Raw genomic sequence first — 22,933 nt, 5'->3', positions numbered from 1 at the left:
GTTCTCAGAGGGAAGTGTAGGTGTGCCCTCCGGTGGTCACCCCACAAATTGCAGGCAGTAATAGGATTCGGCCGGTTTTATGTTGCTCTTTAAAAAGATGAAATTCAGATCTAGCAAGAATGCAGCTGGCGGAAATGAATATAAATTCCTTGTAGCCATGCCATGACATTTTATCAAAAGTTGTGTCTGTGCTGAAAGGCTTGTAAAGCTTACACAGACTCAGTACAGTACATTAGATGACATGTTTGCCTGAGGCTGCAGTCATCTGATTTCAGATGCATGTGAGCCATGTCAATATATGGTAATAACTTGATGGGAAGCTGAGCCAGCTGCAAATTCCCTTAGTGCAAAGCTATCGAACCGCTGAAGTGTAACAGTTCTTTACGTAAGGCTGCATGGAGCGCATAGAGTGTTCAATAACAAATGTCAATCGGCCCCATTTAAAATAGGATTTGTATTCAATTTGCAGTGACCACAATGGAATTTGTCACTAATTTGAAACCAATTGGATGCAATGGAGCAAATTATTGTCTAGTAGCTTTGTTACGTAGTAGACACCTACCGAGCTGTGATAAAGATGTCTACAGCGACACACGGTGGTATAAATTGTCGTAAAAGCACCAGCTGGAAAGGAAAGAGGGCTTCAATGGCTGGATTTACATTTAATATGATGGCACTATGAAATTGTATTGACCATTATTGCGCTTATCGTATTTGACACCTTTAATGTGGCATATCTATGTGCATTTGATTGTCTATGCTTTCACTCGCATTTAGATTTGCAGCTTCTTTTACAGTGGCGCTCACTATTTGAGGAAACTAGTCTTCCAAGTTTATGTTGGTGAGGGAAAAAAAAACAGTCGACTTACTCCAAGACTTGACTTTAACAATCCAGACTAGATATTATTAATCTAGTAATGATTGCATCTTTTTTCCCCACACAGTCCAACACCTCTGCCACCGATAGTGGCTGGAGAGGACTTCCACTTCTCCTTTCGCCCTGGGCTTGCTGTGGCCCTCTTTGGTTCATGTCTCTTGTAGAAGACCAGGTCCTCGTGCTCCGCTTCCCTTTTCCTCCACCGAGTCTGGAGCGGGACCACGACTCAGGTCACGCATTTGGAGTGCGCTTGGCTCTAGGATATGTTATAGAATTTCAGTGGAAATCTTGATTTGCAATTTTGTGCTTGACATGACAATCGTTTTAACCCACAATTGATGATGTGGCTTTACCTGCGCGATCATTGTGGTCTTTTGTCCTGGCTGTGATCCTTTAGCGCTCCAACGGAATAGCGGGATCTCAGAGAAAGGTTCTGGTTCATTGGATCCAGCTCCACATCACTGCAAACCTGCTGCATGGGAATGCGATGGGATGGGGTGGACACATTTATAAGCAGAATTTTGTGAATTACAAGTTCCCAGACTGACAAGTGCTGCTTTCCTATTTTGACAGGGTCATGAAGACTCACAGTGTCTATTGTGGATAAGGATGAGGAAACCTGTAGAAACTTGTTTTTGGAGACGGATGATTGTCTGCTCAGCACCGAGTCCCTGAAGGAGGACTGGCTATGTGACATTGCCATGATGTCCCTCCGGGGGGGCTGGGCTAGGAAGTGTAGACAGGGGACTTTTTCGGCAAGAGTGTTCCTGTTGAAGCAAAGTGATTAGTCAGACAAAGGCTTTGTATCAGTTTCAAGCTCATATTACTTGATTTTCTGAAGATGGCGCTCTCACCTGTATTTAGAGTGAATGATGGCATAGATGAAAGGGTTGTAGATGGCCGAGGCCTTGGCAATAACCGCCGGCACGGCTTTGGAGTAGGGGTTCAGGACATTTGCATATCTGAATTTTTTTTTTTTGCACGTCAGAACCTGTACTTTGCCAGTTATTAAAGTTTTTTTTTGTGTGCGTGGCATATTTACCCTGCCCAGGCAATGAGGGTGACACACGCGTAGGGTGACCAGGACAGTACAAAGACGATGATCACGACAAAGGCAATCTTGGCCAACTTCCACTCGGACTTGATAGTCTGCTGCTGAATCAGCGTTGACTTCCTCACCTGAGAACCCAACTTTTCCACTTCCCTGGCAGGACAGAAGAGGCTGCTGAACTGACTTTCGAGTTTTTCGAGAGAGGCTATGAGCCTCACTTTTTTTTCTGAACATAAATTTAAGATACTAGCTTCATGTGTATAAAGATATGAAAGAGCAAACATTATACAAACATTGAGTTTTTTTTTTCTTTTTTAGAACGGATTAATGGCATTCCCATTCATTTCAATAGAAAAAGATTGTTTGCAAAACACATACCTGCTGGCATGGCGAGTAGCGAGGAACATGCACAGATAGCAGTAAGATATGATGCCCAGTGGGATGAAGAAGACAAAGCAGCACAGCATCAGGGTGTAGCTTTTATTGGCGGGCGTCGACGTCACGTAGTCCCACGTGCATGAGGTCATCAGGCCTTCTGGTATGTAAGAACCTTAGAGACAAACGTGGTAGAGTGTAAGTTTTTATTAGAAGAGAATTTGAGTAAATCAGTTACGTACTCCACCCGAGAAGCGGTGCGAGGCTCCAAGCCAAAGAGTACAGCCACACCAGACCAATGATGAAGCAAGTGCGTCGCTTTGAGGTCCATCGTAAGGCCCGCAGAGGCTTGGTGATGACGATGTAACGATCCATAGAGATGGCCAGAAGGTTGATCATGGACGTGATTCCGAATAAGGCCCCGCAAAAGGCGTAGATTTTACAACCTGGGAAGACAGCATTTCTAAATGCAATCATGTCAAACTTCTTTCTTGCTAGGTAGACCTCGCTAGCTAGCGATAAACAGGCACTTACCCATTTCCCCAAATATCCAGCCCTTGTAGAGGGAGTTGACAAAGAAGATGGGCGACTGAGTGATGGCCATGAGAAAGTCGCTGACTGCCAGGTTCATGATGAAAAAGTTGGGAGGAGTGCGTAGCTTCTTGTTACTGAAACAACAAATCGTCTCATTTTAAAGAGGACATTATATGGAGTTTTAAGAAAGCAAAGAGTGGAGAGAGCCTCTGTCGTTTTAGCGTTAGCTAACGCCTTTTCGGTCCGAGTCAATATGTCAGTTGCTTTTAAAAACAGATTTAGTATTGATTGGTGTATTAGTGTTGCTCTAGTGCTCATGATTTCTCCATCATGAGAAATTTGCCACGCACGCAATTTGGGGGGATTGCTAAATACCTAAAAGTCAATTATATGGCCTTGCAACTTTGAATATGTTCTCTATAAACATTATTCAAACATCAGGAAGAAAACCCTGAAACCCTACACAGCAATTTTCTTTCCATCAGTCATCAGAGCTTCAATGAAACACTTAAGACTCAAAAGAGGTTATTGATCAAATGATCAAATGTTTCCACGCCCCCTGCAATGTGCTCACATACTAGCCATTGCTGTTTGACGCATTCAAAGAGTTTTTCTATGTACTTCTTAGACGCCCCACTGTGTGAGTGATCATTGAACACACCTCGAGCCGAGCGGAGTGAGTAATTATAAAAATTGACTGCATATAAAAATGGAGTGTGTATTTTTTATCGATTTATGCAGCGCAGCTGGCAAACCACTCGGTTGCTTCCTGGTATTGAATGCCCGCCAGCCTCTGCTGAGGCCATTGTGTCTGAGCTTGTGACATTCAAGAACACTTTTTTTTTTGTTTCGAAAATATAAAATAAAGATTTTATTAAATCAGGCTAATCTTTTGTATTGGTACGTTCCAGACTGTTTATGTAAGAGATATACAGTTGACTTTTTTAAACTGATATTTAATATTTTTTTAAAAAATACATTTGAATGGGAGTCAGCTAATTGTGGATTTTTGCAGATAAGCAAAGCAAAAGATTCTTACCAGAAAAACGCATACATGACCAAGGCATTTCCGGTCACACCCACTGTCCCGATTACGAGGACAAAAAAGGCGACGATGTAGTGGACGTGGTCCTGAACGTCCACTTGCCGATAGAAGCTGTGTTGTCGGTCCATTTCTGTAGCAAACACACAAATAAAATGTCACTCTATGTGTGTTGCGCCACTGTTTGTGTCCAAACAGACTTAACAGTAAAACACCGATGTTAGCCATTAGCTCGTCTAGGGTGCTTTGCAGTGTTTGTTACCGATAAGCTAAGCGGACCTTTCAAAGCAATGCTGCCGGTTGTTACGTTTAATTTAAGAGTAAACATCAACAGTATGAAAGATTTTTTCATTGTCAGCCAAACGGCTGCCTGTTTTATTCACTGCCACTTAAACAGGAAAGGAAGACTTAGTTGAATTGATGCGTTTTCAAAGGGTCACATCTAGGACACGAACAAAAACAAACATTCGTAGTCCAAATCAACTCAAGTAGAAACAAACCATGACAATTACCGATGGGCCGGATATGCAGGCACTGCAAGTCTTCAATCAGTCATCGTTATCCAACGCTACGCTGCCTCCAACACATTTACCAAAGAGGCAATTAAATCAAGACTTTTGTGATGATGAAAAAAGGAGGTCGCTTTTCCGTGAGGACAATTCGCTGCTGGAGGGGCTGATTATAAAAGGATTTCCAGGTTTTGTTAATCTGATGGACGGTGAGTGCACAAGCGCCGCTTTACACAATATCATCAGTGTTCCCATAATGTTATTAGACAACATCAAACAAAATTTGGTCAAATTTTTAAAAGGTGGCAAAAACAGTACAGACTTTTATAAGGTGACTTTGGTCACTTGAACTGTGAGTATTTACTTCCCGCCAGCGCATGCACGTGCACACGCAGCATCTCATGGTCAAACCGAGAGCCCACCACTCTCACCCCACCCCCCTTCCCCGCTGTGCTCAGTGAAGGCTCGTGCGTCAGACGAATTCTCACTCACCTCTTCCTTCCACTTATTAGACTGGCACACGAGACGCAGAAAGCGAGCGCATGTCTGCCCGAGCAAATGCGCGTCAACGGAAAGAGACTTTCTTACTCTACAGGTCGTTTTAATTGTCATATGGCAATGACAAAATAATAAATAAAAAAGTGGTGAAAAATTTAAATACATCAGAAAATAAATTACTGTTTATCTTCTATTTCTTTGATTGTTTAATTTTGGGACTTATAAGAAAACTTTAGATATTCACACTGGTATATGTATGTTTACATCTAAGTATAAAGTGTCATTGCACAGTTTTTTCAGTATCATTCTTCTTCAATAACTGTCTTGGTGAAATTTGTTTTTTGCTATAATTAGCTTGAAGAAACCATGTAGTATGTAATTGAAAAATGTGTAAAATAAGTTCATGCTGTAATAAAAAAAGTGACTATACCTTATTTTTGTGCAAAGAATCTTGTGTCTGTCCGCTGTGTGCGCACCTCTCCGATCCCCAAGTGGGAGATTCAAGTCAGACAGTGAAGCATCGGTAAGCTGCTGCACACTGAGAGAATATGAAAATACACTGACAGAAAACAAGCAGCAGCACATTGACCATCCCCCCCCGCTGGCAACCCATCACACACAGCTCACTTTTGGCACCATGCATTGATCAAGCCAGTGTGTGGTTTTCTGAGTGTGTTTGCGTGCGTGGCAACACACATCTATTAACTTGCAAAAGTGGAAAGAGGTTGAGATTTTTCAAATGTTATTATATACTAGTAATAAGTAAAATCGAAAGAGAGAAACGCATTAGCTTGATTAATCAGACTATAAAGTATTATCTGATTTCAAAAAGTGACTATTAAAAGATAGTCGGCTCACTTGTAAGAAAACTGATTGCAGCAATAATGTCATATTTTGACCCTCAAATATTGTTATGCCTTAAATGTCTCCTGATAAAAAAAATGACTTTGGGCATGATTATCACAACCTTGTCTTGTGTCTGATGGGTGGAGAGGATGGCAGTTGTTCACTGCCCACCCTCGCGGCAACTATCTCAGCAAACAAAGAGCTCTTTTTATCAAGAAACATTGATTCATGAAAAATAAAAAATTGTTTTACATTTAACAGTACACGCATTAAGGAACTAAAACAACCAATTATTTACATATTATATATATTTTTTAATAATCATCCAATTAGTTATCACAATTTTTTTTCAACCAAATTTCAATCAAATTTCAGCATGTTAATGGTATTTTCTATTCTATGTTAGCTTTAAGCTAGCAGTTTGGTTGTCTTAAACACTCTTTTGCTTTGTTAATTTGACAGTAAACTTAAAGCCTTTTTTTTATAAAAACAGCTGCTTGTTGTGACAAGTCAACTCAAAAAACAAAAAATCATTTGAATGCTGGCTCATATCAAAACAAAACAAATGGATTTCTAGTTTTGTCATGAAATGCCTCATAACAGCTTTCAATGGGTGAGATGGACGATGCTGTGTCTCAGTCAGGTGCTTTGAGAATTGCGGAATCTCTGGTGGAAAGGGACAAAGCTCATCCATAGTATCAGATTTGTTCACGTTTAGCCGTGTGTAAGAAGAATCCCGAGAAAAGCACTCAGATAAAAGCTTTGGTCCCTGTGCTAATCGGCTCACGCACAACTGAGCAGACGGCTGAACCTCTTGGCCTTTACCTTTCTCTTTTTCGATGCCGAGTCTGGTTAAATTTTGTTTAAAAAAAAAAAAAAAAAAAATCCAATACCAATTTGTTTATCGTGGATTATTTTTCAGTCTTAAGGAGGCTACATAGGTTAATACATCGTCCATTCCATTGTTCTGGATTTATTGTTAATCTTTGAAGAAGTTCAGGTTCACTAACTTTCTTTAAGCAAAAATAAAATTTGGTAGATAATTGTTGGAGAGAATTACAGATTTGATACTTTCATCTGTACGCAATAATGAACACGAAAATGTTTTTTCCTATCATTGATTGATCAAGGTCATTTCTTAGAATGCCCCTCCCTTGTTCCAAGAAGGCCGAATAGATGCACTGAATTAGAAAATGGACTTTCTTTTCACACGGGTCGATACACTTGCACACGTTACTTTTAAACCACTTGATTACATCATGTTGCATCACAGGAAATTAAGAGCTACATTTTTTTTCTTTTTTAATCAATAATGGTGACTGTCAGTGTGATACCCAGCTGATACTCATGTGCACCAAGCGCATTTGTTGTTTGTATGAAATGTCGACAAAGAATGCTTTGTCAGCTTCTGGCTTGCTTTAAAGACATTTTCATATCCGGCGCTCGGGTACAAAACATGAGCAGTGAGGAGAATGTGGCTTTAACTTTAAAGTGAAGAACTCGAGGATGTTTTTCATGAATAAGACTAGAATTTATCTGGCTCAAATCTTACATGTCATGAGTTTGGAGACAAAAACAAAATTGGTGTCGAACGTACTGAACAGGAATCTGTAGGTTTCCACTCCCGACCGAGGCAGCCTCACAACATGACCATCAACCGGCCAATTAACGCCAACATGGTCTGTCACCTTTGCGTTTCCTCAGGGGGTGTGGAAAGGGGACATAACGAATGCATGGTTGTACTGGTCCGTGTGCTTTAAGAGGTGTTAGGAGTGAAGAAATAATAAAAAAAAAAACACTATAAATGTCACTGAAACAACACTGTCCAATCCCGCTTGTCCTCGATAGCGTTGCATGGCAACCGGGACCTACCTGGCCCAGCCCGTTACGAGCAATGTATTATCTAATGGCACGTCCGATCAGCCATTTTGTTATTAAATCAAGCTCACCGCACCGTGCAAGTACGTATAGATTTAGCGGAGCTTTAGTTAAACCTAGTGAGGTTGTGTGATTATTAGTAAAGCTCATCCTTATAGCATTAAAATCTGTACTTTGTTCCACAATGTTGAGTAGTAGGACAAAATACCTGAATTGCACAGAAAAAAAATTATGAGTTAATTGCCGATCAACACAAATATGGCGCAAGTTTTTTTTATTTTTATTTTTTTATATATGGTAGTTAGCGCTTTGTATGTGTTGAGATCTTGGCTGCATGGTGACCTCGATCTGTTTACGTCTCCCAGAGGGGTTCCACTCACGCCTTGTAGCAAAGCTTTCTCCGGAAATATTATTGGAGCTTAAGGAAGTCTTAATTGTTTCAAAAAGCCTGGTCTACTTCTTATGACTTTACTCTCTATTTTCCAGCCAAGTCTAAGGAGGGTGTTAAAAGTGTGAACAATGACCAGGGGCAAATGAGGTGAGCAAGAGCTGAGTGACACATTGCAATATTATTTGACAAAAACATATCTTACTTGTACAACATGATGCAACAAGAGTAACACGATGTCTCATGGCAAGTGGATCAATAATCACTCCGCATGTCCGTCCTCTCACTTAAAAACATTTACGCGAACTTTTGACTTGAGTTTTCCTGTAATTGTTTGATGTAACTTGAATATGTTTGCATATGTTTACAAGGTCTATGAATGCTTGATGCTTCATGACTCAACTGTGCTTGGAAGCATCTTAGTGCTTCCCCCATCCACATCCTCTTCCTGTTTTCCACAAAGGCGGTAGCTATTGTTTCGCTTTTTTGTACCGAAACGACTCCGTCAACGCTGCCGTGTCCTCAAGTGTCGGTGTCAAGCAGTGGCCTTTTATATAAAGCTTCTATAACGCGCATTCACAGGCAGGCTTCATAGTGTGCAGTATTGGAGGTTTTTCAATAAAGGACACAAATTAGCCAATAAAGTTCAATGGATATGTTCTTACCTTTTGCTTTGATGTAGTTTTCTTTTTTTCATCCCTCTGCCAGACTGCAAATGAATGCCGCTTGCATCATGGGCAGGAACTCCAGACAATATCTGTATACAAATAAAAAATAGCCAATTTGTCCCACTTAAAATAATCCTTATTTAGACCACCAGTACTTTTTGTCTGTTTTTTTTTTTTTTAAGGTCATCAAGAAAAATAATTAAATAGTCCACCAGAGGTCGACATAGTTCTTTTTGTTCCTGGGAGACAGCTTTTCATGAGCCTCTTTGTTTTGCCGTGGATGTTTAACGCCCTCTAGTGGTCTATGAGGTTTTTGCTGATTGACTATATCTCCCCATGGGGAGTTCAGCAGCTGGTGTGTGACCACGAGGCTGTCTGTGACCCACCACAACCTAAAGTTTTGCCGTATCACAGTAGGGTTGGTGTGGGGGGGCTCTTCTTGATCTTAAAGCACCTCTGACTGATCTGACTGGCAACAAGCTCTACGTCTACTTTTGGTCATTTTAATGGGGAAAATACGTTAATTTATTCACATCATTTTAAGACATTTACAACTGTGGGTTTTTTTTCCGCAATACAGTTGTCGCCGGAAATGAAGAGATTGCAGCAAGGTAGTTCGGGTGGCGGCCTTTTTCCTGCACGCGGTTTAAGTTACACATTTGTTTACGTCCTCATCTGCTTGTTTACGTTTCTTAAAAACAGCCAGTAGGAATGCATTTGCCTCCGCATGCTATAATTGTTCGACGTCTTTGACGCTCTGCTTGGAGTGAGGTTCCACTTTGATCCTCTTTAATCCGCCGGCGTCCCGTTATGGTCGCAATGCCAAGTGACGGATTACGCTTATGTCTTTGTGACCCAGGAATCTCAACTGCATTCAGACCTTGCTTATTTTGAGTTTAAGAACATCTGGGCTGTGTTAGGACTTTGGCCGGGGTTGAAACACTTTCTCACACACATACGCTCTCACATACATTCTCACGCGCTCGTGCAAACCCCCCATAAAAGTTTATCATTCAAATTCTGAAATGTGGAGATGGGCCTTTATAAGCCTGAATAAGACAGATGGTGACAGACGTTGGAGGCACAGGTGCGGCATTCAGAGAGAGGTCTTCAGGTGCGTCTTTTCATCGTCGACATGATGTAGTGCACGTCTGCAGCGAGTCGGCCGCCGAGCGCAACGATCGTATCGGCGACCTTTGATGGCTGCCGTCATTGCTCAATTTAACCGCGTTGGTAAAAAGATACACGGGCAACAATAAGCTCCGAAACGTGGCTCACTCCCTTCGCCCGGCCCCCCGCTCTCGTCTTCATTGTCTGCACATGCAGGCCTGGAACAATGGCGAGCAGGCGGACTGGGCGGAGGCTCAGCCCGAGCCCGGTAACATGAGGACACACCAAAGGCCAGGTGAGTGAAAGCCTCCTCCGCCTCGTGGGACATGTTTCACGGTCCGGCCGCGTCTGCCAGCTTTTTTGTGGTCGCGCTCGTCGTCTTGGGGTCTCGACGCTCCCCTGCGGCCGTAACCAAAAAGCTCCCATCTGCTGTGGGGGGCCGCGGGGGGTTGGCGGTGGGGGTTTACAGGTCTTTTCTCTGCCCAGAACCGATGGCTCCGAGCAGTTTGGTCGCACAGGCCGATCTCGTTTCAATTTTGACACCTCTTTGTTGTACACTTGCAGCAGGTACAAAGATTGTGAAATGTGTTGGAAATACGATCAGTCGTCTTTCTCCGAAGCTTTGCCCTCTGCACCCCAGGTATCGTTTTATTTTTTTAACAGCAGAAAAAACTCTATGGAGGAATGCGTGATTGATGGGGTTGACTTGTAAAAACAAGGTACTGATGTTATTTGTCGAACTATCAAGATATATCGCTGCTCACCAGGAATACCACCACCCGCGCGTTTTTTCTTTGGTTCCTAAAGTCCAAATGAGAATTCGGTTCAATACAAAAATATACTCTGGCAGCTACATATCTGTCTGTTCTATCCATTTGTCCACAAAGCTGGGCGGGTTGTTGTTCCACAGCTGTTTGAACATGTCAACCAAGGCCATTCTGCTCACAAACCGGCACATGCCAACAATCGGTAACCTGAACCTGAACGCAGCATCCTAACCTGGAGCCAACTCGCAGACAGCCGCACTCTGCGTTCGAGAGCTTAAAATGCCGGCGACGCGTCTTGGATCTTGTTACAGTGGAGGAAAACTGTACTTTTGGTCAAGCCGTCAACCTTTCAAATATGTTTGACCAACATTTTCCAAACACAGACCGAGCGGGTTGACAGTATGCCCGGAGCCATTCAACATTCCGACACCCGAACCAGGACCTACGACCTCAGTTGATGTATTCAGATCCTTGAACTATCAGGTGGACTCACAACAACTATTGAAAAGGGCTCAACGTGACTCACTTCATTGTTTGCTACATGTCAGTGTCGCCCGTAGGGTTGAACGCCTTTAGAGATTAATAAATAAACACCGGCTCGACGGTCCGGATGGAAACGATAAAGCCCGATTATGATTTATTAATCAGCATTTTACACCTGATGACTCACCCTCGCTCCAGATGGCACACCTACATTTTCTATTTTTAGCTCATGCAGGAAGTTGTTTGTTTTGAACATGACGCCAAAGATATATTTAATTGGCTTTTTTTTATTTTATTTTTTATAAATCAACACCACCACAGCTGCCTAAATACAGTAAGACCCAATCCGGGGACGCACTTATACAACCGGTAGCTATCACTAATTTCTCTGACCTTGGAAGTGGAGTTTCCCGTGACCTCCACTCCCGAGCCAACTGATTAGATTATTGTGGCATTAAGTGCAATTGTCTGTTATTCTAAGTCGCTTGTAACACCCTGTACAGGAAGCAAAGTTCAAGGCTGTCGCTGCGTTTTACTTTCCATTCTTTGAATACGAGCGAGTATTGTTTTTAGACGTATTTAGACGTCATATTATGACAGTGAAGGGAAATGAAATTCTCTAAAACTGGATTTTTTGTGTCATCGCTGCAGACAAACCTCATCAGTGTAGAGGTAAACGCTAGTCAGAGATGTCGTGGTGACGATATCAATAGCTCCTTCTGGGAACGGGCTCCAAGGTGACAACATGACGTGATTTGGCGACAATGCGGTCATGCTGCTCTGATCAACTCCGCGACGTGATACGCTCTTGTATTACCAGCCGCGTGTGCATATACTCTTTCTCACAGGCCCGTTTGCAGGAGGTGCCAATATGTACGTGTGTCGCGTCGCATTCGCGCGAGACGAACGAAGAACACGAGTATAGCATTGTGTTTCTGTCGCCGGGTTGGACGTTCGCGGTACGGCAGAGAAAATGATGATTTATGGGCCTCCGGTGGAAGCGAGCGCTCTCAACACATACCAGGCGGGATTAGGACGGGGAACTGGATCTGAGCCTCGCCGCTGTCACTCCGGGACGTTGGCTCGCAAAGACATCGTTCTCGCTTGCTTCTCGCGTCCGAGTGACCTTGTTACGTTGGGGACGGAGCAGCGATTAATTTTTTGTTGAAACTATAAGAAGAGAAAGAAACACAATAAGTATCTTTGTTAAGAACTATCTGAATAGAAATTTTGAGAGAAATTAACAAGTGTCTTTTCAAATGTGTCATCTGCTGGTACTGTTTGATCGTTCAGCCGATTCAATAGACCGGGATTAGTTCTTAAAAATAAAGTCTCCATTTTTTGTCACAATTAGCACAATTAGCAGGTCCAAAAAAACGGACATTATTGAATCCATTAAATATATATATTTTTTGAATCTTTTAATTTAATCTCTAATTTTTAATCTATTAATCGGTTATGAGAATTTTATCCCAATAAATATCTGAATCGGCATTGGCCTCAAGAGAATCCATATCGGTCTGGCCCTGAATTTCATAAACTGCAATATTAGAGTGCTTTTTTTGAAATACACATTACAATAATGTTTGTATTTTGCCTGGAATTAATTAATGATATTCCTAATCATTTTAATGGGGGGAAAGGCGAGTTGATGATGACTCAAGACACCACTGTATGTATCGTAATATTTAAAATAGATGAAAAAAAATATTCACAACAGTGCCATCTGCTGGTTCTCATGGGGCACTGCCCTTCTTTCCCTTATTGCAAAATGGTCACTGGCAAAGGTTATAATATAAATAGCTCAGTCCAAATCCGTAAAATGAGACACTTAAATAAAACGCGACCTCACTTCCACCCGGAGGTGCTTTTCATCTTTTGAGGGTTACTATTTGTTTAGTAAGACAGTAGGCAGCCGCTCTTTGAACACTAAACACGATAAAGCCGGCACAAAGTCTGACACCGTGCCACCTCGGGGAGAGAGCAGGGGGGGGGGATTCAAATCTCCTAAAACGTCTTTCCCAATAGAGTGCAAGCAATGGGGGTAACTCCATACCTTCTTCTTCAATTTTCCCCACGGAGTGCATCATTTGGAACCATTTCTCTTCTGTCCCGATGAAGGAAAAGGAATCTTGACTTTATTTCTATTGTGACGGCCGTGGAAGCCAGTGGTCCGTGGGAGAGAGATTAACAAAGTCACAGTCACTGCTGGGGTGATAATTCATCCTTGACCAATAGAGTTCTTCACACGCCCTGCAGGAAGTCATGTGAAAGCATATTGTCACTCAAAAGAGAACAAGAGCAAAAATCGCTTCCGATATTAAATATCGGTATGTGGGAACCCGATTGACATTGGACTTAATGAGGGTCTCATTTCGATCCTCCCTCGATGCTTTTAGTATCGGTGTGTAAGAGATTTCACCTTACTTCCTCTGTGCTATTTTTACCCGCGTCATAGTCCCTCTGAACTTTGATAGTACCAAGTGAGCTCATTTACACACACAGACACAAGTGTGTATTTTTGCAAGCATACAATCTGAGAAGCCGCGGCTGAAAGGTCTGAGCAATGAGCGAAACAGATAGAAGCGCGGCGCCAACCTGAGTGCCACAATGGCTCGGGCATCTGGCGCATTGCCACCTCTGAACTATGACATGTGCCAATAATGGACCAGCTGACTGGACTTCCTGCTCGCCTGTTTTATGTGCGTGCCTGGTGACATAACTCGCCATGCATAGGCACACACAGCTTCCTATATACTGCCAAGGGGAAAAAAAAAAATCTAGCAATGCATTCTTGTACATATTGTTACATGTCTGGGCTCTAAGTTGATGACCACATGATGTTTGAAGCATCTTAAGTCATGCTTTTTCTTTTAGTCACACTTCCGCTGCCTCGGATGAGTTCATGTTAAACGACCTTGTGGTCCGAGGGTCTCATCTGCACCAGAGGGTCTCATATGACATATGGGCGAGTCACAAACCAAAGGGGACTTCTTGGTGACTCTTCTACATTGAGACAGACAATGTAGCCTCTGTGCGTACGCCCCTATAATAAGAGTGACACGTCAAAGGCGAGTGACATCATCGCATCAATGGGGGTTATCCAAAAGTGCGAAAATATTAAGGGCCACATTTTCCCTTCCATTTTCAATGGGACATGTCATGAAGACACCTGAGAACTGTTTTGGGCGGGAATATTAATAGGCTATTGTAATTGTTAAGATGTCTTACAAATAGTACAGGTGTCTTACATGCTTTGACAACGTTGTTGCGCAACAGCATACCGTTGTCTCTGGGACGTTTAGTACATGATTTGGGTCAAGCGTTAACTGGAAGAAGCTACGATGCGTCATTTGCAGCAATTTTGCAAAACAATTAGCATGGGAACAAAAATGGTAGAAGCCCTGCAAGGCAAATTACAAGTACACGATACGTAGAAAATAAGCGCCGTCATTTGTTTGAATGCAGCCGTGTGCGAACTTGACAGCGTGGAATTCATACAATGAGCATTTGGCTCATCACCACACAGACCTTTATGAAGAGGGCACGGCACGTCGGGATCCCGTAAGGAAAAACATGCCTTAACAGGAAGGCTCATCCTGGCAGCGAAAGGAGTCTGAGCTTTTTAGGCAGGTGGAACTTTTGTGTAATTGTAGTGTTGATGTTTTTGGATTCACACCAGCGTGCCAACAAGACGTCTTTGGGTGACTTGAATGGAAGCCTAAAGTGTACCTGGAAAGATACACACATAGATTTGATTGGTTTGATGATCATTAGGTGTGCGGAGTCACAACTTCACCCAAAAATAAGTACCGTAATTTCTGACACTTTGGGATTATTTAAAACGCCCCGAGTGATCCTGAATCACTGGACAATCATTGCTCCTGAGTAACTAAAAAAAAATCATGAAGGTTAAAATCCTTCCAGATGGCACTTTTCTCTCTTTTTATTATGCTATGTCTTGCCGCACCCCCCAAAACTGTTTGTGCCCCAACCAATTTTTAAAATGAAATGCAGCACAGTTGGCAAGCATGCAACTTTAAAAAGCTGCATATTTACATCATCTTAAACATTGCATTTAGCCAACAGCAAGAAGCCACGCAGAAGGGGAACTCGATGCTAGTGATGAGGTTCCAATCATGCCCAGATCACATTCCCCATACTGACATCCAAATCCAAGGACATGGGGATGTGTGACATAATCCCCCAGATATCTGAAAGCTGCAAACAGGGGGCTCTGGTGAGGGGGGGTAGCTAAACTACAAGTTACTATTATCTGCCAAACTACTATTTAATTGGGGTGTGACATGAGTTTAGTTGAGTTCACTCCCAACATGTCAAAGCAGAAAAAAATGAAGAGCTCGTATCTCAAGGCACATATTTGTCTTGTAAAAATAAATGTTACCCAAATGCGTTGTTATTAAGGGGGGGGGGGGGGGGGGGGGGGGGTTCTGGAACGGACTCATTTCAAAGGGAAAAGTGTATTAGACTATAACCATGTCTAGTGTGTGTGTGTATTTGCGCGCATGTCAGTGCGCTTTTACTCCCTGAGGGGCGGACACCGAGCGCGCGCCGACTATAAATGCCTCCGGAGTGCCCGCGGAGCGCGGCTCGGCGCTGCTCGGCTGCGCGATGAGGACGACAAACCGACGCGTGGATATGGAGACCGCACGACCCTCGCCGATCTTTTCTGCACGCGGGATGTGACGGCGGGTCGAGACAAGACGGGGGGGAAACGAACTATTTGCGCGTCTTTTCCACCCGTGGAGTGGGAGGTTGCCACTTTTGGATTCCCAGCGTGGAGCAGCTTGTTTCATTGATCAACGAGGTCCAAAGTGCGCACACGTTCTGGAGCTGTGTGACATTTGGGGTATTTTTCCACCAGTGGACATAAACTGTCGCGCTAACAAGTGGGGATTTTTTTTTTTTTATCGTTTTGGATGCACATGAGGACAACGCATGACGCTTGGATTTTAATCGCAGCGAGGTGCAGGTCTGCATGGACCATCTTTAAGGTGAGTATCAAACGCAGCCTAGTTATGTAAATCATAACATCAGAACTAATATAGATAACATTAAGTTTTGCCATCGTGCAATCATTAAAGCCACAAAACTTCAAGTCACATTTTCGGAATTGGACTTTGAAAATGAAATCTACTTTACAAGATTTCTCAAATGAATTTAAGGGTGAAAACTTGGTCAATTATCTGATTGGCAACAGGTTGAACACACAATTATTGCATATTTAACATGCAGTTCTGTTTGTCACGACAGTATATGTCGCTTGCGGGCATAGAGAGATGCACAAACAATCATACATTTTCAGACATATGAAATGAAATTGGATATTTTCTCCCATAATCCCAGATAATCGCTGTCGGGACACTTTTGGCCTGCGGGCCGTATATTTACAAGCCCTGCCATGAACACACTTTTTATTGCTTGTATTTAAACTACACGTTGCCATTCCTACTCATTTTAGCGTATAAACTTAAAATGTTGTCAAGACTCGTCATAGGGCGGCCAGGGCAGGACGATGCACGTAATTTGCCTTTTGTGCCAAAATTCAAATTGCAACACTCCCTTAATTGGGTGCAATTATCTTGGATGAACGCATAAATTATTTGAAGTGTTTACAATAGATGTAATCTGCACATGTAATACTACACAACTTGTATTCTGTACACACGTTCTACCTGGGACTTGGTGGCTTGTTGACTTCTGACAGGATGTCACATGTTTGATCTCTCCCCTCCTGTTTATTCCAGCTCTCCTCAGAGGAACTGAGTCTAAAATGAATTTATGGGATGTGGCGGCCATGTGTTTGTTGCTCCTGAGCTCTGTCGCTACCCGGCCCCTTTACCAAAACACCCAGCCAGCCAAGAGGACCTTGTTCTACTCTGATTCACTACACCAGTCCGCTGAGGACCAGGGGGCCAACTTGATGATGCGCAGTGCTGAGAGCAACCTGCAGGAGATCTCCAAGGAGGATCAATGTAAGCTTTCCACTAACGTCTGCACCACACTTGTGTGTATTATGTAATCCTCCATGAAATGCAAAGTAGACTGCTGGCTAGCCAATGGACAGACGAAACTGTCTGAGGTTTTAAAGTATTCCTTAGTGTTCTAAATTTAGACTTATTGTAAAAACGAACCAAAAAAGGATTCCATTTGGGTCAACAACGCAAACAGGTGTCAAAGGGTTCCTGGTTAGTTCTTAGGCCGAGTCTTAAGGATTTCCCACCGTTATCAGTTTGGTGGAGAGTGGCCGTCAGAAACTTATCACGCAGCAGGTATGTCATTTGTGTTTTATTACGCGTTACATCACCCTTGTGTCAAAACAGGCGCGTCTCATGAACCAAACCATGAGCGTGGACGACGCTTGCCAAACACTTGGCCTCTCTTCCGCTGTTTACATTTGCCGCCGCCGCCTGAAGTTAGAAATAAATGGCGCGCTTTTCGCCGCTCCAACGAAAGCGCGTCGGCCAGGAATGGAAAGTTTGAAGCGTTTTGTTTATGTGTGCGTTTAACAGCCACACTGGGCAGGAATTTTAGTTTGTTTGGAATTGCGTGACACTGGATCGTCTTCACTCGGGAGGTGGGATGGGGGCCAAGAAGTGGAAAGGGAATGGAACATTTGGAGCTAAGCTTCAACCTGCTACCTTAACTTTTGTTTGCGCCAGGTTGACATCACCCGTGTAATATTAACGCTACTACAGTCATGTAAACCGACCTATTTTACAGACTGCACAAATAAACATTGGACTGTTGCTTTTTTTTTTTTTCAGGCATCACCGATTTAATCGGCGATATCGGTTTTTTTTAACTCAGAGGAAAAAAACTGATTTTTTTTCTACATTTTATTTCTAACAAAAATGTGGAGAAAAAAAACAATGTTGAAATGGAAGCATTGTGGCTCCGATAGCGCTTGTGTGCTACTGATTAGTTGCAGCACAACTTGCGCAAGCGGTTGTACTGTGCTTGCTGGCGGCAGGTGCACGCTGCCCGTCAGTCTTAAGATGGCATTTACACCACAAGTGACCCACTTCACAGTTTTCACTCCTGTGGGACCAACAGTCAGAGCAGTTTGAGCAGAAAAAAACATTCCCAGCAGCTTTCCAAATTAAGTGGATAAATGCTGGGATTCACGGTTTTGGAATTGCGCTACACCCGAAATTAAAGGGAAAACAAGAGTTACCGGTATGGTCTAGAAACAGCTAGACCCACTTGGATTCAATTAGCAGTCGAGCGCGGGGGAGATCAGGTGACGCACAACATGTGCAAGCAAAGTCCGATGACACCTAACCACACCGTCGCCTGCCAAACCTCACAGCCCGACACCGACGCCTGTCATCGTGGGGTTATTACGGTAGTTGATACGTTGGTTGTTGCGCCCATTGTTCTCTCATCATCTCAATCGAATATTCTCTCGTGTTTACGTACAAAGTGTTTTTTGGGGAATTGGCGCTATGTAAATAAAACCGACGTGCCTTGACACGGCAGGAATGTTGGACTAATTGTTTCATAGGAGAACAACGTCGTCTCCATAGACGATTTAGCGGGAGGTGCGGATGCTTGTGTTATTGGCGTGAAACAGACGCAACGTGCGGTGCGCAGATGCCAAAAAGCTTTTTGGACTTGCTCCGCATCAGCAGATGTTTTCCCCGTGTGATCGTGCTCTTCCTTCTAAATTATTCACACATCAGTTCCTGGTGTCGGGACCTTTGAAGAGGGCACCAAACAAAACAGCGGCAGATGTCCCTCGGTAGCGTTACGGCGCAAGCTAATATGCTAGCTCGGTTTCACGTGTTTTGTTAGGAAATAGGAAGCAGCTGGGGTATAGGTGAACATTTAGTCGTTCACAACATGAACACAGCTTGAGAACAAGAGTTCTTTTACTTGTTCTGTTTTTTTTAGCGACACGCTCAATGCATCCTAACAGATTTTTGGCGTTTTCAGGCCCCACATTTGTGCATCTGATTTCTTCCTTTGGTGGAGTATTTTTTTTTAAGGCGGTACTTTAAAATTGAGAACCAGTGATCTGTTCAAAATCAGCATTCCCATGTTCTCTGTGTCTTGCAGATGATGTAACGAGTCCTTATTCAGAGCAGTTTGACGATGTCATGGACTTCATTAAGGCAACTATCGGCAGATTGCGACGATCCTCCGAGTCCCGGGGCCCGAGGGAGCGGGAGCAAAGACAGAGGGGGGCGGCAAACACACGAGGCGAGAGGAAACGAGGCCGGAGCAGAGGCGGTGGGACCAGAGGCAAAGCGGGGCGAGGCGAACGGGGTAGGGGGAGGACATCGGCCCGTCCCGGCCGAGGCTGCCTCCTAAAGGAGGTCCACCTCAACGTGACGGACTTGGGTCTGGGCTACCAGACCAAAGAGGAGCTGATCTTCCGCTACTGCAGCGGACCCTGCGCCGAAGCCGAGACCAACTACGACAAGATCCTCAGTAACCTCAGCCACGGCAACAAGCTGGACAGGGACGTGCCCTCTCGCACCTGTTGCCGGCCGGTCGCCTTCGACGACGACTTGTCCTTCTTGGACGATAACGTGGTCTACCACACGCTTAAGAAACACTCGGCCAAGAGGTGCGCTTGTGTGTAAGACACGTTCAACGATGGAGCTAACAAAGAAAATACTGTTACATTTCCTCATTTTTCTGTTTTTCTAAAAAAAAAAAGTTTCTTTCATCTGGAAAGCCTCCCAGGATTAACCCTTTCTTTCTTTGTTTGGTGAGGACTCTTTCGGACTCAACAGGATTCAGCAGACTCCACACACCATCATATGAATATTTAGACGTACTGTATATAAATCTCTCTCTAAATATACAGTATCTATAAATGTATGTATACGCTTGTGTGTAAGAGGTATATTTATTAAGATGGAATTAACTTATTGTTATTTATTTCACTTAGGACACAAGATGTTGTCTTTATTTATTGAGACGCTTGGTTTGGACGCTGTCATGATGTTCATGTACATTCTGGAAGCTTCCTCCTTTCAAACTCCCCCCGAAAACAAGTTACATTTAGATGAGACTAGCCATGAATTTGTCATATTTTTACCCCCGTTGCTGCTTCTCGTCAAAAATCAACCCGCAAATGTTCCCATCCTCTGAGGGTAGTATCAGAAATGACCACTAATTTGCAGACTTATCCGAGGATTGTTCTATCTTTTACCAGTTTGACGGAAATTCTGCAAGAAAGGGGAGAAAGACTCGGGACCAAAAGACAGATGGTCAGAAATGGTTTTTGTTTGTTTTGTTTTTTACTTTTTGTTTGTCTTTACTTTGGATGCAAGACTGATGATTTGGCACGTGACCAAGTGGAAACATCTCGAACTGTGGAGTCAAAATTCCTTTTCACACATCAAATCATTTTTTTTTTCCGTGTCCTGTCTTCTTTTACGTCTCTGATGTACCAATTTTGCAGAAAGTGGCTAGAGACTCGGGACCAAAAGAAGCCAATGGCAATCTTTTTTTTTTTTTTTTTGTCTTCACAGTCCTGTCCACTGGTTGCATGTTTACAAGGAGTCGTAAAAAAAACAAAAACTTCTCGTCTCCCCCCCCTCCACTCCTCTACTCTGAAAAGAGGATTTGAAAGTGATCCCCCTTTAACACGAGTCTTAAGCAAACATCCCCCGCCGGCTGAGGCAGTTTTAAGGGAGACGCTCGCTACTGTACGGCTGTCAGCGTCAAAGTGACGTTCCAACAAAAGCAAAAACCTTTAAATAAGACGCAAGGGTGGGGGGGGGGGGGGCGTGGTTTCTACACGTGATAACATGTTCAGTTAGGGGGAATAGCAATATCCCGGATAAGGGCAGAGCTGAGAGTCGAGCGTTTCAAGTGGAACAAAGAGTCCTCGGGGAGGGTCTTGACGTTTCCACGGATTAGGGACCAAGGTATCTGTGCCCACCCGGCAACTAGCAAGGCAGCTTTACAGCGTGTAATCCCCCCCACAACACACACACGCGCAAATCCACAACATGGAAATGAATTTAGGCCAAACACAAGAAGGGGGGGAGAAAAAGGTTGCTTTTATCACAGCATACCTCATCAATTGGATCATCTTCCCTGTTTGCTTTCCAGATAACTATGGAGACTTCCCAGAAGCCCCCCCCCCCCCTTGTGTCCTGCTTCTTCATACCAGGGGTTCTCAAACACTAATTAAACACAAGTATCACGTGTAGCCTTAAATGTAATCAGAATCGTTGAAGAAAATGTCATGATGGAATTTATGTGGTAAATTTGGTTTTAATGGTCTTATGTTTGTGAATGTGAAGTTAGGCTATTTCAAAAAAAAAAATTGTTACAAATTATTATTTAGTTTGAGGACCCCTGCTATAAAAAGCACAAGCTCAAGTGTTAACCTGCGTTTCTTTGTTTACTAGCTGTCTGGTGAAGAGTTTGTCACACTTACGGTCGGGTTGCTACTTGTGTCAGAGTTGATGTGCAGTATTACGTCCATGTTATGGCAAAACATCATCCATTTTCTATGTACGTTAGGACCCCGAGGAGGACCTAGAATTGGGAATCGGATGCAAAAGGGGGAGCAAATCAGCTGAAATGAGGCCTGTTAAAGGGAAAGTAAAGACGTGCAAGAGTCCTCGGTGTTAAAAGATCCACTTTCTGTCATCCCGTGTTCCAGAACCAAAGCTCTCTGCAAACTTTATTTTTGTACAATATTCATTTTATAAAACTTTTTACAGAATAAAAATGTCTTTCTACACGCGTGTCTCTCTGACTTTGAGCCGTGACGTATGTTGACACATGGTGCTAATTTGCTTCGCTGTGTGTTTATAGCAGTTCAATGTAAAATTGAGGATGGGAGTTGATGCGAAAGCAGCCCCCCCCACCTCCCTTTCCTGAGCCGCATTCCTGAACGCCAGCCCACCCATCGGCCCACCCGCTCGCCAGGGTCGTACAGTAAACACAAACGTGAGTCAGGGGGCTCAAGACTTTTGTTTCTATGGAGTAAAAACAATCATGTACAGTACATTCTGATAACGCAACTTATCACATATAGCTTGGTGGTATTCTTTCAAAAATATTTCGATGTAGCTGTTGGATGCACCTGACCAAGTTTTGTTTTAGTATCAAGTTACAAATAAATGTCAATGTGAATTTTTGGTCATAATACATGTCACCTCTGTTAGCTGCTTTGTTAACTGGTCAAGAGAAAAATTAGCCATTGAATGAACAAAAAAACAATTAAAAAGTATTTTTCTGAAAAACATGACACCCCCCAAAAACAAAAAATATGAAACTTACCTTATGTCTGCCCAAAGGGATTAGCTTGAAGTCATTTCTGATGAGTCATGAAGCGCATATTTTTTCTTTTTCTATATGGCTAAAAAGGTTTTAGTAATTGTTAGTAATAAAAAAAAACAACTTCAGAGCATAATAACATATTTAAAATATGTTAGTTTCCAAAGATGTTAATGGGGAAGACGTGAAAAATTCTTACCAAAAAATTTAGTTTAAATTTTTGGAGGTGGAATAAATGTCGCTGGACTCAAATTGGGGAAATGATGATTCCTCAGCATCCTTTCGGTTCATCGGAAACGCTGGCATACATATTTACTGATGTACTTGGGATCGATGAATTGACTTTATCTGTGAGGGAAACCTAAAAAGCCTCATTAAGTACTACTTAGCTTACATTCTTGAACTGTTCTCAGAGGAGCGAGTTGCAGTCAAACCACCAAATACAAAGTGCCCAATCATACAGGGTGTTGTTGGTGAATATATTGCATGGCATACGCAAACTTGTGGTGCACATTTTAATAGACCAGGAAAAAAAATAGCTTGTAAATGATTTACTGACGTCAGCTTTAACGAGACCAGACTCCACTCTAAGTCTGCATGGATTTATGGAGTTGAGTCAAATGAATTCATATA

General features: G+C 43.0%; 2 protein-coding genes across 4 annotated transcripts; one reads left to right on the top strand and one right to left on the bottom strand.

Annotated features, from left to right (window-relative positions):
- Positions 1 to 655: 655 nt before the first annotated feature.
- opn4xa (opsin 4xa) lies at positions 656 to 22,815 on the bottom strand. Of its 3 annotated transcripts, none has more exons than XM_037265595.1 (16): positions 22,304 to 22,815; positions 21,453 to 21,553; positions 14,558 to 14,758; positions 13,083 to 13,279; positions 12,048 to 12,196; positions 8,664 to 8,755; positions 5,317 to 5,424; positions 3,877 to 4,012; positions 2,838 to 2,971; positions 2,546 to 2,749; positions 2,307 to 2,478; positions 1,920 to 2,081; positions 1,732 to 1,839; positions 1,467 to 1,644; positions 1,231 to 1,349; positions 656 to 1,144 (listed from the first exon to the last, which is right to left on the bottom strand). In XM_037265595.1, the coding sequence occupies exons 8-15, from the start codon at positions 4,008 to 4,010 to the stop codon at positions 1,239 to 1,241; spliced, it is 1,203 nt and encodes a 400-aa protein (XP_037121490.1). In that variant the 5' UTR covers positions 4,011 to 4,012; positions 5,317 to 5,424; positions 8,664 to 8,755; positions 12,048 to 12,196; positions 13,083 to 13,279; positions 14,558 to 14,758; positions 21,453 to 21,553; positions 22,304 to 22,815; the 3' UTR covers positions 656 to 1,144; positions 1,231 to 1,238. The 3 variants fall into 3 exon arrangements, with proteins under 3 accessions (XP_037121490.1, XP_037121491.1, XP_037121492.1); XM_037265596.1 differs by having other exon boundaries at positions 656 to 1,085; XM_037265597.1 differs by having other exon boundaries at positions 656 to 1,085; positions 1,231 to 1,346.
- On the top strand, positions 15,615 to 20,580 carry gdnfa (glial cell derived neurotrophic factor a). The gene is made up of 3 exons (XM_037265598.1): positions 15,615 to 16,041; positions 16,795 to 17,022; positions 19,109 to 20,580. The coding sequence occupies exons 2-3, from the start codon at positions 16,821 to 16,823 to the stop codon at positions 19,636 to 19,638; spliced, it is 732 nt and encodes a 243-aa protein (XP_037121493.1). The 5' UTR covers positions 15,615 to 16,041; positions 16,795 to 16,820; the 3' UTR covers positions 19,639 to 20,580.
- Positions 22,816 to 22,933: the final 118 nt, after the last annotated feature.

Source organism: Syngnathus acus, chromosome 12, assembly GCF_901709675.1.
Source record: "Syngnathus acus chromosome 12, fSynAcu1.2, whole genome shotgun sequence".
NCBI classification, from domain to species: Eukaryota; Metazoa; Chordata; class Actinopteri; order Syngnathiformes; family Syngnathidae; genus Syngnathus; species Syngnathus acus.
This window is presented reverse-complemented; position numbering and strand designations above follow the sequence as displayed.

Coding starts and splice junctions, on each gene's coding strand:
- opn4xa (XM_037265595.1), bottom strand. CDS start 4,010: ATGGACCGACAACACAGCTTCTATCGGCAAGTGGACGTTCAGGACCAC. Junction 2,750..2,837: donor CTGGATATTTGGGGAAATGG/GTAAGTGCCTGT, acceptor CTGTCTTCCCAG/GTTGTAAAATCTACGCCTTT. Junction 2,082..2,306: donor GCTACTCGCCATGCCAGCAG/GTATGTGTTTTG, acceptor CTGTCCTGCCAG/GGAAGTGGAAAAGTTGGGTT.
- gdnfa (XM_037265598.1), top strand. CDS start 16,821: ATGAATTTATGGGATGTGGCGGCCATGTGTTTGTTGCTCCTGAGCTCT. Junction 17,023..19,108: donor GATCTCCAAGGAGGATCAAT/GTAAGCTTTCCA, acceptor TGTGTCTTGCAG/ATGATGTAACGAGTCCTTAT.